General features: G+C 45.4%; 1 protein-coding gene across 8 annotated transcripts in view; it reads left to right on the top strand.

The window, feature by feature from the left end:
• ALS2 (alsin Rho guanine nucleotide exchange factor ALS2) overlaps nucleotides 1-16,962 on the top strand; it is a 1,241,906-nt gene that overhangs the window by 833,841 nt on the left and 391,103 nt on the right. For all 8 annotated transcript variants that reach the window (XM_069615500.1, XM_069615498.1, XM_069615499.1 and 5 more), the window contains one exon: nucleotides 10,302-10,413. In XM_069615500.1, the coding sequence (XP_069471601.1) occupies nucleotides 10,302-10,413 (112 nt within the window). The remainder of the gene's footprint in view (nucleotides 1-10,301; nucleotides 10,414-16,962) is intronic.

Genomic DNA, 16,962 nt, shown 5'->3' with positions numbered 1-16,962 from the left:
CAAGCTGCCATCTTTCCAGACTATTGAAAATACTCCTTTATAAATTCTGTCCTTCCTGTAACAGGAAGTTTCCCTGGAAGGATTCACACCGAGTGTGTAACCTTTGCCTCCCTAGGGACCACAACATAAAACAGTTCAAGTCCTGCAAACTGATTAGGCCAAAAGCTTTAAAGGATGGCAACACTAAATGCTGGTCCCACCACGCCATGCATGCGAGGGCCGCCATGGATGCCGAGGGAGCCTCCAGCGATGTCCGCGTCCTAAGTGACGACAAGGGAGATCGGGACCCGATGGATTTCTGTGTGCGAGCCCCCCTCTCCAACAGGCAGGCCGGCGGTTCTGCCACAGAGACGACACCCGGTTTGGAAATCCCTGTCCTCTGGCCCATCACGGTTGCGATCACCAAACGGCAGGCCCCCAAAACAGACGCCAAAATCAGTTTCCAACACTGTGACCAAATCTGGAAATTCCTTGTGTGCCGGCGACCATGCGTCGATAGACGCGTCGACGTCCTCTGCAAAAAATTCAAAGATTAGTGTTTTAATTAAAAAACGTCTATCACACCCTGCTCAAGGCAAAGATGTCGAAAAACTCAAAATCCTCGACAGCCCAAGCCTCAAAATCACAAAGTTCAAAGAATAGGAATTATTCTGCCCCTAAAGACACCCTTTCAGGGGCAATGCATCACAAACAGCCCCCTGCCCCAGAGCCTGTGCCTGCACCTGTTCCCTCAGTGCTGCCAAGCTCCTCCCAATGGACCCCGGAACTGTTTGATAGGGTCATGAGGAGAATGTCTAGTTTTGTAAATTACTTTGATCAACACCCAGATCAACTTCCTAACCTTCAAGGGCCGCCTCAAGGCGAAGCAGCTACCAAGCAGCCTGACGCCAAAAGAGCCCGCCTGGACACAACACAGACCTATACCTTCAACTGTCAAGACGTGTCTGATGACATATATTATTACTACACTCAAGGTTCCCAAGACTCTGCCTCTTTAGCAGACCCAGAAGACCAAGGGGACATGGGGGACACAGATCAATACTATGACGACCATGATTTATATACATCATCCAATCCCTAGACCATACCGACCAACCAGTGGCTGATTCCCTGTTGGACAACCAGCTGCAGTAAAATGACCTGCTTTTAAAAGATGCAGAAAACTTTAAGATCGACATGCAGGAAGATCAAGTCGATTAAAGACTTTGTAGAGGACATGCTTGGGGATAAGAGATCTGCAGCACAGTTCATCCCACTGCTTCAATCTGTCCAAAGGCGCATTCAGCTTTCTCTACTTACCCCCATTCTGACAAGGGCACTCAACCCACGTATAGAATATTTTTTAGACCAGCCCCATCAGACTCATTGTACATTAGGTGGCAGCTAAAGCCTGACTCTCTAGTAGTCACCACCACAAGGAAGAGAGCAGGGACACCTTTGGACTCTGCCAAAGCCCCTCCTGACAAGGAGAGCAAAAAGATGTACACCTTTGGCAGGAAGGTAGCTTCCTCGGCTGCCTATTAAGTGAGGATAGCAAACAACACTACACTACGCTACTGTCCAGTTACAATTGTCACAAGTGGGACGAGATCTCACAGCAAATAGACTTGGTACCAGAACCCGTAAAGTCACGGCTCTTACAAACACTTGCTGAATTGAGATGATTAGCAAGCTGCATTCTTAAAAATAACTTGGACGCAGCAAACAATGCGGGGCAAATTGTGGCAGAAGGTTCCCTCATGAAATGCCATGCATGGTTACATCAATCGGGTTTCAAGTTGGAAACCCAAGCCACCCTTCTGAACATGCCTATCGAACCCAACGCATTGTTCGGTAAAGAGGTCGCGCTGAAGAGTGCCAACACCCTCAAATCTCTGGGACAACTCCCAAACAAACCCTTTGTGCAGAGAGGAGGGTCAATTACACACCGGTATAGAGGACAGAAGTCCCAGCTGTACTCCTACTACAACCAAGGCGGCAGAGTTCGTCTTGGGGTTCCTCACAGGAGCAGTCCTTCCAACAGAACTTTGAAAGGGGCCACACAAAGTCCAGAAGTAGAGGCAGAACCTCCTCCTCAAGAGGGGGCTCCACTACTCTTAAGAAATGACCACCCACTACAGGTCCCCTCCCATGCCTCTCCAGTAGGAGGTCGTATTTCTCACTATGCCCACGCATGGGAAAGGGATCATGGCGGACAAGTGGGTACTTTGGCAGGGGGCTATGCCATAGAGCTAATACACACACCAGCCAACCACCCGCCAAGACAAAGGCAAACTACACAGGAAGAGCAATGCATCCTACTAGAAGAAGTCAAGGCACTGCTGTTAAAGGACACCATAGAAATCGGCCCGGCAAACCAGGTAAACAAGAGTATTTATTCAATGTACCTCCTTGTGCCGAAGAAAGGTCTAACAATGCGCTCTGTCCTAGACCTGCGCCCTGCGAACACCTATCTTGAGCCACAAACATTCCCCATGGCAACGCTACAGGAAGTAATCCCACTGTTAAAACTGGGACTATATGGCACCCTTGGACATGTAAGGTGCATACTTTCATATTTCAATTTTCCCAGCGCACAGAAGATTCCTCTGCTTCAAGATAGCGAATCAACACTAACAATTCAAGGTCCTACCCTTTGGCATAGCCTCCGCCCCAAGGGTATTGGTACTAGCGGTAGTGGAAGCGCACCTACGCAGAGAATCAATCCCTAGCTAATAACAGGGGAATCCCCTCATATTTGCAAGCAAAATACCCAAAGAACAATCAATATTTTATTCCAATTGGGATTCTCAATCAGCGAGAAAAGGTAAAGTCTTGTTCCAAGCAACAACAAAAAACAATTAGTAGGAGCTATAATAAAGACAGAGGAGGGGCTAGTCTTTCCGTCAAACGAAAGAGTGCAAAACATACTGCTGCAAATACCTCAGTATCTAGTCGTTTGCCAAATAACCATACGCAAAGCAATGCGCTTGTTCGGGATGATGGCTTCATGCATTTACCTGGTTCTGCACGCAGGTTTGCGCATGCGCTCAATGCTAGAGTGGTTAGCGAAACAGTGGTCTCAGGCAAGCGGTCAGTGGGACTATCTAGTGGTTGTTTCGCTAACCCTATTTCAAGTGCTACTCTGGTGGACAAAGGAAAATCTGTTGAAGGGAAAACCTTTTCACAACCCTACAGTGCAAGTGATTGTCACAACAGATGCATCACTCACCGGGTGGGGAGCCCATTACCATCACCACACAGCGCATGGCCTGTGGACCCCTATCACGGCCCAACATCACATAAACCTTTTAGAGCTACTAGCAGTGCTCAAAGCCCTGCAAGCTTTCCAAGTGCATCTATCAGGCCAAACGGTACAAGTCCTCACAGAGAGCTCCACTGCCATGTTTTACATAAACAAGCTGGGAGGCACACACTCTCCAAGTCTGACCAGGCTAGCCCAAAATATTTGGAAGTGGGCACTCAAGCGGAACATGTTCCTAGTGTCACAACATGTTACAGGGAAACTCAATTCTCTGGCAGACTCACTAAGCAGAGATCCTCTAGCCAAAAAGCACGAGTGGCAGCTCAACAGAAAAATTGCAGACAATATCTTTCCCTCTGGGGCTATCCTCCGTTAGACCTGTTCGCCACAAGCCAAAACACACAATGCCCAGACTTCGCATCCAGGTTTCTCCAACCCGGATCCAAGGGGAACGCCCTGTGGATGAGCTGGTCAGGGAAATCTGCTTACGCTTTTCCCCCAACACCGCTACTGAGTAGGATCATGTACAAGATGCATCAGGAACCAGTAACTCTGATCCTGGTTGCTCCTATGAGGGCGAGACAACCTTAGTTTCTGCATCTGCGCAAACTGGCGATGTGCCCCTTCAACATGCTAACCCAACACGGGGGAACATTACACCCACATCCTTGATCTATGAACGTGGCAGCTTGTCTCCTGAAGTCCTAGAATTTGGTCATCTAAAACTACCTCAAAGGTGTATGGAAATCCTCAAAGAGGCACATAAACTAAACACCAGACACTGTTACTTTAACAAATGGAAAATATGTGTAATATGGTGAGAGTCTAAAGATGTAAATCCGATCGAATGTACTCCATCACACATTCTTCATTACATGCTTAACTTATTAAACTCTGGTCTAGCATGCAACTCCATTAAGGTGCACGTAGCTGCGCTATCTGTGTACACCACTTCTCCAAGAAAGGTGTCCTGGTGGAAAGTCCCGGTCATTAAGGCATTCATAGGAGTTTAAACATAAGGCTTTACCCCCCTGCGATCTAAATGTGGTACTCGCAAAGCTCATAGGTCCCTCCCTTTGAGTCTTTGCATAAATCCAGCTTTAAACACCTAACATATAAAACATCTTTTCTGGTGCCCATCACCTCCATAAGAAGAGTCAGTGAACTAGTAGCTTTTTCAGTGCAAGACCCTTTCTTTGTTAGCCACAAAGACAAGTTGGTACTAAGAATACACCCTAGGTTTTCACCGAAGTTCATAACCAAGTTCCATGTTAACCAGTCCATTGAACTATCCGCTTTCTTTCAAAACCCTTCAAGCTCAGCTGAGAAAAACCTCCATACACTAGATGTAAGGAGGGCAGTTCTTTACTATGTAAACAAAACAAAACCGCCACGAAAAACAGACCAACTGTTTGTCTTCATAGCACCTGGCATGGAAGATTATCACGTTTCAAAAAACACCATCTCTCAATGAATAGTGAAATGTATACAGCTCTCGTACTCTCTATCAAACAAAACTCTGCCTTTCACACCAAGAGCTCACTCTGCCAGGGAGTACAGGAGCTACTTTGCCCTTTATTGCAAACGTCCCACTGGATGCCATTTGCAAAGCAGCTATATGGAGCTCGATACATACTTTTGCTCAGCACTACTGCTTTGGCACACATTCCAAAGCAGATTCACAGGTGGAACAATCGTGCTAAAACATCTTTTTGCTGCTGTACATTCTCGCAACCCACCACCTTCTCCAGACACTGCTCGCTAATTTATGCATAGCATGTGATCTAAGCAGATCCACAAGCATCAGAAAGGATATATTACTCACCGTAATCGTATTTCTGATGCTTGTATCTGCTAAGATTCACATGCGCCCAGCCTCCCTCCCCTGTTGAGTAGATGCTGCATAGATGTTTTCTGGCTCTATATACCCCTATCTGGTTCATTACATCTGTACTCACGCTACACTTCATGCTACCTTATGTCAGAAACAAAACGATCTGAGGGACCTCGAAGTGTGAAGGACCATGGGTACAGTGGACGTCACACTAGGGATTGTATTACTGGCACGCCCCGTCAATGTCCCTTTTCGAGTTCCGAAAACAACAAATGTAATACTCTGCGACTACCACTAGATGTCGGCCTATGCATAGCATGTACTTCTAAGCAGGTATAAGCGGTACACCCCGTTTCGGCACTGCCGTTTCTACGTGGGCCAGTTTGGCGCGCCCATTTTGGCGCAGAAGCCTTTCTGGCGCCGTCGATTTGGCACAAGGGACGTTTGGACGTGGCTGACATTGCAGCCACGTCTGAACTCCCTCACGCCAAATTCAAAAGCATAATTCTTTTCAAATGCAGCATGTTGGCAGGTAATGTTAAGGTGTTGCATTTGAAAAGAATTGTGGGATGTGGGACCGGAGCAGAGCATGCGTGAGCTGCTGCTGCGAGAGCCAGCACGCCACCCCCGCACCCCACCCTGCCCCGGCGGTGTGCTGCTTGGGGCACAGTGGGAAGTGCACCAGGATCACACCGCTCTCTCCTACCCCCCTGTACTGCACGGGTTGCTGTAGTACAAGCGTCTCTCGTACACCCCATATACTGCACAGGTTACTGCAGTGCAAGCTTCCCGCTCTCGTGCAGCCCCTGTATTACACGGATTGCTGTAGTGCACGCTTCTCTCTCGTACACCCCATGTACTGCACGGGTTGCTGCAGTGCAAGCTTATCTCTCATACACGCCCCATTCTACACCGCACCAGTGTACATATAAATGGTCCACAGCAGTGCAAGATTCCCTCTACACAAGTTTTTCTGAGAGCAGCAGCCAATCTTCACACTCAGACTAGGGCCCATCAGCGTGCACGTTTCTATGGCATGGGCAGTAGCAGTAGTGCAAGCTTCTATGGCATGGGCAGCACCAGTAGTGCAAGCTTCTTTGGCATAAGCAGCACTAGTAGAGCAAGCATCTATGGCATAGGCAGCACCAGTAGTGCAAGCTCCACTGGCCCCGAGAGAAGAGATGCAGTGCAAGCTTCCTGCACACCTGCCTGGGAGTGGCGGCATAACTGCCCGCATCTGAACATCAAATGCCCTCCGATTTCTGCTGTTAGACTTGGCACAGCTCATGGGTGTTACACTCTGCCTCACCCCAGCAGTGGTGCGCAAGTGCCTGTTCAAGTGCTGTTCGCTGGGTCGCACCGGCAGCGGCCGTGCAATCTGCCTGTGCCTTCTGTATGCCGTGTTGTTGGATTGTAACGTGAGATTACAGCTGATGTTATAGCGGCGGTACGAGGTTAGAAACCCTGCACATGGTATTGTATAGTTGGGTGTTGGTCTGCGGTCCCTACTTGGCTCTGATGCCATTAGCACTGCTCGGGCCTCTGTTCGGATCGGGCACTAGTTGAGCTCTTATTTTTTTCAGCACTGGAGCCAGTTTAGTAAAGAACGATCGCTCTAGTTCCCTGTACTTAATGAGCAGCTGGCGCTTACCTGGTTCAGCCGTATAAGAGTAAGAAAAATAGTCTTACAGGCGGAGATGTACAGAGATAAAAATACCCCGCTCATTAATAATGGTTGTATTACCATAGAACGTCAAACGTCACTTATAGAGGGTGAAATAGCCAATATCCCCTTAGATTCGAGCCAGCCCAAGAGACATCCTCTGAAACGTGTGCAATCTACTGCCGAGACTCCATGCAGCCCGAGAGACCTCTGCTCTGCCTTATGACATTAGGTGCTTTTTAGTAAGTCCCGCCCAGCATGAGCATCGCTCTCCCATTCCATCTTGGCAAGGTGGACGTGAAATAATAAATAAAAGAAGAAAGAGGGCGAAGAAGAACATTGTTCTGCCTGACATCCAGAATATCTTTGAAACAATAGACATACAAGTCGCCTCTAAGTGTTCTGGAGTTATTAAGCCCAATCCCCCAACAGGCGCAAGACGGAAACCTCAAGCAAAACTGGATATAATTGAGGGAAATAATGATGCATAGGCAATCCCATGAGAGCGAACCTCAGGACTGCACACGCGCTCTCCAGTTGCAGGTAATACAGCGCACCCATGAAACAGTTCCACTGAATCGAGCTGTGCCACTCTATAGTATAGGGGAGAGCTCTCCTCCCATGCCAATACCCGTGCCAAAACATCCTGGTGCCCGAACATCCCCGCGGCGAACGGGCCGAGCTGAAATGGCAGCGCCAAAACGGGCTCTGTGGCCAATCGGCTGCGCCAAATCGGCCGGCGCCGAAATGCCCGCGCCAAATCGTCCTGCTCTGGGTACAAGTATCAGAAATACGATTACGGTGAGTAGTATCTCATATATGATGTGTGGTTTTTGAGTACAATACTTATCTGTGATTTTTATGCTTTGTGTGTTTAGAAAGAACTAATAAATAGTTGTATTTTCATATACTTACTGACTAAATTGAATTATTGGTGGTGTTCTGTGTGGACTAATTACAGCCCTAGACCACTCTCATTCTTTTCTTGATACTAAGCCTTGACTGCTCATTGATTGGGTTTTGGCTAACATCCCAGTGTCTTCTCTGTTTACCATAAATAAGGTGGCTGCCTAAAAATCCCCCCCCCACAGGGGCTATTTTAGAATTTCATCTTAACATTCCACTTTTTCATCTCCTGCATTTTCTCCACCACACTCTTCTTGGCCCTATGCCTGGCCTCCCATTCCCAGCCTTCCACTTCCTACTTCGCCTCCTCCTCTGTACACCAGCAAGGCCATAAAGCGCTCTATCGCTTTCCAAAAATATCTACACCTCTCTTCCAGATCCCAGGTTATATAGGAAGTTGACCAGCCCCCAATAGCTTAACTGTGCTCGGGTGTGGATCAAAATTTTATTGTAAATCAGAATGGTTGGATTGCTTTTGTTTATGGGCTCTCTGCCCCTTCGGTTGTATCATCCCAGAATCGAGCCTTGATTAAGGCTTGCTGCCATCTTGGATCCATATTCATGGTCCATCAGAAGCTGTACTGCCTGTTTGGCGCTCCTTGGTTCGGGTCTGCACGCAGCAGTGCTCCATTGTAGCTGGGTGAAGGGTCGGACTGGGACATAACATTTTCCCAGGCACCAATGAAAAAGTGGCCCACAGTTGCAAATGGCTATTCATTCCTTTTGTGACACTGTTTGAATAGTAACCAAGGGGGGAGTTTATTTTATTCAATGTGATGCAAATTGTGCATTTTAAAGAATATTTATTCAGCAACCCTGGTCAAAACGACTAGCTGCAGAGTGAATTAACTCATCAAACTGGCCCAAATTGGAAAATAAAGTGGCCCACTTTGACCAGAAATACTGCCCTACCAGTTTTAGGTTTGGCCACAGGCCTATTGCGCTATAGGCCAGTCCAAGGCTGGCTCAGTGAAATATGAAATTAGTCTTTTGGTGGCACAACCTCCCACACACGCTATTGCTTTGCAGCGAGCACACTGTTCACTGCGCGGCAGGTGTTTCTTCGACTCCATTGTTCTTTTGGAGGGGCTTAACCTATCACCATGTCTCACAGAAGGTGGGTGACTGTGACAATTTCAGGGAGTTGACTCTGAAGACAGTAGGACCACAGAGTTGTAGGTCGGTTGTGAACCTGCTCATGTCCTGTGTCGCTTTAAAGGGGTTCGGGCCAGGTGGTGATTCAATGGGATGATTCCCTTTCAAACGTCTGGCTCCTGCTGGGGTATGGCAGGCATTACGTCTTTCAGAGCCCCTTCGGCTACACATTGTGTAGCTAGTAGTGCTACCCAGCCACCATGGCCACGTCACCCTCTACCCGGAGAGCCAGGCAGTTGACTTTCTCACATTCCTCAAGAAAAGCTGCATATTTTGACCAGGATGTTCTTACTTAAAACTGATTGTTCTATGTTGTACCTCATCACAGTGCTTTTGGGCATCGTAGTTTGCGTCCAGCCAGTTTGGGACAGTAGGGGAGAATAGGGACATCAGAGTAGGTTTGCTAGCATTTCTTTTCTGCAGTTTCCGGTACTTTCAGTCCTTGCTCTGCCTCCTTCTCAATACCCATTCAGGCTATCCACTTTGAACATATGCTTAATCAAATAGGGGATATGTATGGAACTGTGTGTGGTGGTCTGTGATGGACATGAAGGGACAGGCCCAGCACATATTGGCACACGTCACATGGAAGGATCCCTGTTAAAGCTCTTAAAGAGGCATACTTTTTGTATTCCTTTTTCATGCCTGCCTGCATGCAGACTGGTTCTGCCAGTTGTGAACGAGGGAGAGCAAGAACTAAGTATCAGCTTCACCATAAAAGGTCCTTTTTATTATGTATGTAACTTGCAATTACCCTGTTCCCAGAAAGCAGGCTTTTAAGGTATTACTTGCCCATCAGATCATTTCATGCATTTTAGAATTATAAATATGTATGGCCTCTCCTGCAGCAGGGGTACAAGTGCATGTTCCTGGAGTTACCACAGTAAGTAACCTTTCATTGTTCTGCATTAAAATGCAGCTAAGGGCTATTTAATATCTGGTTGTCCGTTCACTAAGCACTTTCCTCTTGGAATGATAATTTGTGAAATGAGATGTATACTGTTGAATACACTGAGAGCACACTTATCAATTGTATCAGACAAAGAAAAGATGGTGGTAGCTGATTTCGTAGAAGAAAAGGCTGGTGTGATCTCTTGAGTATGTAAGCCTTTAGATTATTAGCAACCTATCAATTAGCAATGATTCCATAGTGGTGGAGATGTTGCGTGACTGCCAATGCTGTTGAGCACTGTAAGCATTCCTAATTTCCTAGAAGAACAACAAATGTCATGCTGCTGATTACTGTGCATCTCTAAACTGTTGCGCTGTGGGATATGGCTGTAGTGTACAGAAGGACCACCTCGTCCAGTTGGGGTAGTACTGTGCATATGATTAGTTATCCATTTCATATGAAAGATATTGATGTAGTTCATGCATATGATTCTGCGGACCATATGAAATTAATGAAGGTCCAGGGGCAGAGAGTAACATGTGGAACTTAATGTGGACCATAAACGCAGAAGGCCTGTTTTTTGTTTCCATTGGGAATGCCTGTGCAGAGGTGAGAAGTACATGGGAATGTGGCAAGACGACCTTCGGCAAGGAAACGGTGTAGTAGTTACTCAGTTTGGCCTATACTACGAAGGAGCCTTCAGTGTGAACAAAATGATGGTGAGTGATTTTTTTAAAAATATATTTTTATTAAAAATGTTCATATAAACATCTCCCCTCTCCCCTTTCACCCAGCCCCCACTACCCCATTAGCCCACGTCCCCCACCCAAACCCTGACAGAGTAACTTAAAATGTTTCACTTATTCAATTTATCAATATACATTTTAGCTTACATAGGGCCTCATTACACGGACGGCGGTAACCATGGCGCGCCATGGTTGCCGCCGGTATTTTACCGAGTCCGCCTTGGTGAATGGGGGAATTACCGCCCCATTCCAAGGTTGGCGTGGCGGTAATTCCCCATTCACCAAGGCCCTTCCCCATTGCCATTTGAGCCCCCAAAGGGCTCAATGGGAATGGGGAAGGAGCAAATAATGGTACCGCTATTAGCGGTACCGTTATTTGCCCGCAAGTCCCTCAGCGGGTCCCTTCCTTAACGTGTGGTCTGGCCACACGTTAAGGACGGGACCCGCTGAGGGACCTCGTAGTATGGCGCTAAGGGATTACCGGCACCGGTGCCCTTACCGGTGCCGGTAATCCCTTAGCGCCATCCGTGTAATGAGGCCCATAATGTTCAAAATCCTTAAATTGTGTGGACATCGTTGCTGTTGTAAGTGATTTCAATCCAGCACTCCAACTAAGTCAATGTCTAGTATGGGATGCCTAATGGAAACCCTTATTTATATATTTTTATGTCAAATGTTCCTTTAATTCTGGATGATGTACCCTTATATAAGGCCCCTCTCTTTGAATCCCCCCGGTCTCACTGAACCAAGAAATAGGTTTGTTTTGCAAATTAAAAGATTTATTTGAGGAATTGCACAATATATATATATATATATATATATATATATATCAAACTTTTATTAATATGAACAATATCTGAATATCACACTTATGAATATTTATGCAATGATCAGCAATGGGTAATATGACAAGATCAACAATCTCTTTAATCAATTAGGAGTAGGAATAGAAAGAAAAATGTAGCAGAGAATACTTTGTATGGGTTCAAGAAATTGCAATGATAGGAAGGAATGCAACACAGAAATAGAACTTGATATGACTTCAATCAAAGACAATGTGATCACTCTTTCCCCTGTGACTACTCACTCCCCCCCACTATGCAATATGAAGAGATAGAATGAGGGCACACAGGTATCAGGAATAACAATCAACAATTGCAGTTTCAATCCCACTTCCCCCCAGCAAGCTTAGAGAAACAAGGCTGATTTTAAACAGGTCAATTGCTTTTAAATGTGGTTGAAATGAATGGGAAAAATGCAAAGAATTATTTTAATTAGCTAAATGGGATTCAGAACTAGTGAGAGTTGCTTTGGATTGGTTCAGGTCAACACTAGCAATGATTATAGAATGATTAGCAGATGGAAAACGAAATTCAGAAGCTGAAAGCAAGAAATAGCTGTTTTTTTTACATGGGGTGGAATTTAGCCAAATGCAAATTTGCTGCAACTTTTCCGCGTGCGGGAAACGCAATTACGGGACAAAGCTGAGGATGTTAGCTTCAAAATGACATCTAAATCTTGTTCCTAGCACATACGGTTCAAAAGTTACCGAGGTTTTAATCCAGGTAGATTTTTCTCAAAAAGTCAAGATTTCAAAATGAAAGATGCGCTGTAGAAGATTTGTAACAGAGATTTCTTAACACTAAAGGGTCTATGGAGCCGCAAACTGCACCACAGCCCAGCCACCTATACAGAGGCGCCTCTGGATGGTTTCTGTCTGCACGAGACGATTGCCTTTCTCCAGAAAATATATATTAGCGCCAAGATGATTATCACTACAATTATCAAGGATTATGTGAAGGAGAGAAGAATTTAGGATAGACAAGAGATTCAATAATGCAGTTATGAATAGGTTGGAATGGTTGGATAGGGTTACTTAATACTAAGAGGTTGGTTATGGACAGTTCTACACTAAATACTAACAACTATGGCTTTGGAATGGAATGGGCCCGTCAAAGTTTTGGACTGGACTTCGCTTGCCACCGGACAGGCTTCAGGGCACCTGGACTCTGTTCTCAGCAAGGAACTCTGGTCTGCGCGGCCTCTTGACTGGGTCTGACAGGTTCTGGGTTACAGCTCTTCTGGATTGATCTGGATCTTGGGTTCTAGCACGGTTCTTGGCCAGTAGCAGCAAGCAGCTCAGCAAGGCTGTTGGATCAGTTAGGCCCCGTGGAAGTTTAGGGGTTGAATCAGGTTTGCAAGATTTTTAAAGGCCTGCTGAAAAGGGTTCAGCTTTTTGGATTAGGCTTCTGCTTCAGGGTTCTGGAGTCTGGTTCTGGAGTCTGGTTCTGGATTCTGGATCTGGAGTCTGGATCTTCCTGCAGGGTGCTTCGCCAGTGGATCAGTTGATGAGTGAAAAGTGTCTGTGGGTCCTCAACAGTCCCTATTTATCCATTTTCCAAAGTGGGTGGGGAGGCTGATTGTCTATGCCCAACCCTCTAAGGATCTGATAGGTCAGAGAATTTCCCTCTCCTGATTTGAGGAAGGAACAGTGTGTCATCATGTGTCATGTTTATGGCTTAGGGAGAAAACCTCCCCTTTGTCTCTGTGCAGTATACCCTATTTTTCATAAAAACATATTTACCATATGCCCAACTTGTTCATAATACATATTTACATGATAGATTGACTAAGGTAAGTTTCTGTCAAAGTCTCAGGTTCCTACAAGTTTTGGTTCACAAATGACAGTTTTTCGCGCTTTTGGGCGGTTTACACATTTTCGGATCTGTACAATTTTTTACCCATACATGCACATACCCTTTGGGCATATTCCTGTAATTTTTCATGTTCCTAGCATAATCACCAGAGCTAGAATATAAACATTTCCGGGGTTCAGTCTCTGAATGTCGCACAGATTCCAGATTAGTTTTAAACTGTGAGCACATTTTTCATTTTAATAATCTCTAAGTTCCATATTTTTGTCAGTTCCGTACAATTTGTTATAAGTCTTTTCCTTAAACATATATTTACTCCAGTTTCAATCCACATTTTCAGTCTGGCCCGCCTCCTAGATCTTGGCTGAGTCAGAGAGTCACATGGCTTGTCTTCCTGCCAGAGCAGTTGTTGTCAGTCACACCCGAATTAGCATTTCTATTCAGCTCAAGGACTCCATTATCTCCACTCAGAGCAACATGCCAGAGTGCCCCTCCCAGTTCCTTTCACACCAACCTGCCAGTTTCTTAGCATAGAGCAGGGGGAATATTCCTTTGTTGGGTAAAAGGGTGTGGAAGGTCTTTGAAGCTCAGTGTGGGCAACTTTAACTTTTAAACACAATGGGCCTCATCACGAGTCTGGCGGTAACCCTTAAATGCGGCGGTAGCGCTATTACCGCCACATTTAAGGGTCCGCCAGATCATGGCTTTGGTGGATTTCCCCCCAGCTCTGAGCTGGGGGGAAATCCGTGGCAAAATTGCCGATTTTCGGCACGATTACTGCCGGCGGGAAATCCGCCGGCGGTAATAGCGCAAGTTTTCCCCATTGGGCCCAATGGGGAATGAGGAATTCCCGAATGGGCCCAATGGGGAATGGGCAATAACCCTCCCGCCAAACCCGTGATCTGGCGCTAATAGCGCCAGGGCGTTTGGCGGTAGGGCTATTAGCGCCGGCACTAATAGCGCCAGCGTTACCGGCCAACTCGTGATGAGGCCCAATGTCTGAAATTGTCTTGCCCTAAAACATAAATTACATTTTTAACAAATCCTTCAACCAATTTCTTACTTCAAGCCTTTTTAAAATATAGTTTTGAATTGTATCCACCTCTTAGGCTTCTGATAGCAAGTCTTTCTTTGGCATAGTTTGAGTTCAATGTACAACTTTAAACATGACAGGTTTTAAAATCGCCAGCCTCTGACAGAAGTGAGTAACGGTATTACACCCGTTTTTGACAGATTTCTTTCCAGCAACCATCTTCAAAAGTGGATTTTGTTCTGATAACATATACTCCTGCTGACATTATATTTAGGTGGATTCTTGAATTAGAATGATGTTCACCACCCAACAAGGAGGTTGGATCTTTTTGGGTGGTTTGTGAGCCATGATTTTTGCAAATTTGACAGCCAGGGAAATTGATTGTTAAAACAGCTCTGTGTTTCTTTTGCAATGATTTTGCTCGGTGGGCTGCTAAATGATGGGTTTTGGCAGTGGTCTCCTGTGTTACCACTGACATAGGCAAAAGTGGATGGCGGCCTATTTTTCAGATTTTTACTGCGCACTTTCTGGTGATTTTTACCGAGCAGCATGCTTTCCGGCTGCCATTCTGATGTTTCTGCTGAAAGCAATGCACAGTAATGTTGCAGGGCCTGGACTAGTGGGTTGAAACATCCCACACTGTACAAAGTCCCCGTTGACATAGTCTAAGACCACTGCCCATTCTTGTTGAAATTTGTCCTGTTCCCAATGAAGATACGTCATCCACTGCATGGCAATGAACCCCCACAATTTAACTAACCAGTCCCTAACCCGTGGCGAATATTTCTGTTTCCAAGCACTTGCGATAGCCAACCACGCAGCTATTACCTAACAAGAAAGCCTTACTTTGAATTTTCGTAGGTATGCTGATCTCCGGATCAAACAAACCACACAACCATTTTTTAAGTGTCCAAATTACTACCAGTGAAAACAAATGTTAATCTGATTTGTCACCTCATCCCAGAAACCCTTAAAAGTTGGGCAATCCCACCATATATGCCACCATTCACCTCGCCCTCCACATCCTCGCCAACATCCCTCTGTGGAAGTCGGGAACATTTTGTGTAATTCTTTAGGATTGAAATGCCATTGATCAATGACCCTATACCATGCTTCCCTTATCTGGATAGACCTTGTTAATTTGGAGATATTTCTCCATGGGTGTTCCCAATGATTTCTCTGTATATCTGTCTCCAGTGTCTTTTCCCATTTTTGCATATACCCCCGAGCCTGTGCCTTCTTTTCTTCTATCAGTATCGAATATAGCTTTTATACCATTTGTCTATTCCCTGAGTGAGTGGTAATTAATTTTTCAAATGTTGTAAGCTCTTTCCCCGAAGCTTCCCGCCCCACAAGTCTGGCTAGCCAATGCCTCAATTGGTAATACTCCAGCCTATACTTTTACGCAAGCCCGAGTATCTGTTTTCATTCCTCAAATGAATAAATGTCCCCTCCCTGCACCATATCACCCATCTTTGTACAGCCTACTTTCCGCCACTGTTTAAACGTACCCTGTATGGTCCCTGGATAAAATTGTGGGTTCTAAAATAATGGAGTAAATGGTGATGGGCGCGTAGTCAAAGCTCCTTTTTCTATTAGGCGATCCCATATATCTAAAACCATTGAGATAATCTGGCTGGCCTGTGTATTTAAAGGTCTGTCTTGTCTATATAGCCATACTATCCCTTCCAACGGGCACCCTGCAACTGCTCTATCCATTTTTACCCATGATTTCTTGGTATCCCCCATAAACCATTCCCGAAGTACCCGTAGTTGTTATACCTCATAATATTTTTAAAAATCCGGCAAGCCCAATCCCACTTTTCCCTGTATGCCATTAGAATTTCAAATGCCGCTCTCTGAGTTTTATTCCGCCAAATTGTCCTTAAAGTAAGACAAAGGAATCTTAGCTAGAAGAGCTTGGAATTTATATAATTACATCGGGAGGGTAACAATTTTAATAGTAGCTATCCTTCCTAGCAATGAAATTTGCAGCGGATTCCATTTCCCTAAATCCTCTTTCACCTGCTGCAATACTTGTGGGTAATTACTGTTGAATAACAGAGAAACCTTTCTTTGTTATATTGACCCCCAAATATCTAATTGATCTATCCGCCACTTTAAACAGCGAATAGGAGGGTAATGCATCCTTCTGTTGAAAAGATAAACCTAGTTCCAAAAGCTCTGACTTCGCCATATTGACCTTAAGACCTGCCATCAGTTTGACACTGGCCATTCTTCCAACAATACTGGTATCAATCGTTCAGGTTCCAGCAATGTCAACAACATATCATCTGCGAAGGCTGCAATCTTATATTCCTCACCTCCAGACATGAATACCCTGTATGGTCTCTTGCTTTAATTCTATGCAAGAATGGTTCCAAGTATATAGCATATAAAAGTGACGAAAGCGGGCCCCCCTGTTGGGTGTCCGTACTTACTTTTATGCTATGAGAAACATGTTTGTTAACAGCCAACCATAACGTGGCAGCATAAGAATTAGTCCGCACCATCTGAAAAAACGTGGTCCCCCTTCCATCTGTTCCATCACAAAAAATAAAATGGCCATTCAACCTCATCAAATGCCTTTTCAGTGTCTAGAAACACTAAAACTGCGTGAATCTGGTTTATTGTAACTTTTTCAATTAGATGGGTAACCTTCCTGATGTTATCCAATATCTGTATACCCATTATAAACCCTGACTGATCCATATGTATCAAATCAGGTAAACACTGCGCCAATCTTGCTGCCAGAATGCTCATAAACAGCTTTGCGTCATTGTTTAGTAAGGTGATGGGTCTATACGACCCACATTTCGTCTGACCTTTCCCGGG

This window comes from Ambystoma mexicanum, chromosome 9 (assembly GCF_040938575.1).
Source record: "Ambystoma mexicanum isolate Mex_15411 chromosome 9, UKY_AmexF1_1, whole genome shotgun sequence".
NCBI classification, from domain to species: domain Eukaryota; kingdom Metazoa; phylum Chordata; class Amphibia; order Caudata; family Ambystomatidae; genus Ambystoma; species Ambystoma mexicanum.
The sequence above is the reverse complement of the archived record's forward strand: the minus strand, read 5'-3'. Positions and strand labels throughout refer to the sequence as shown.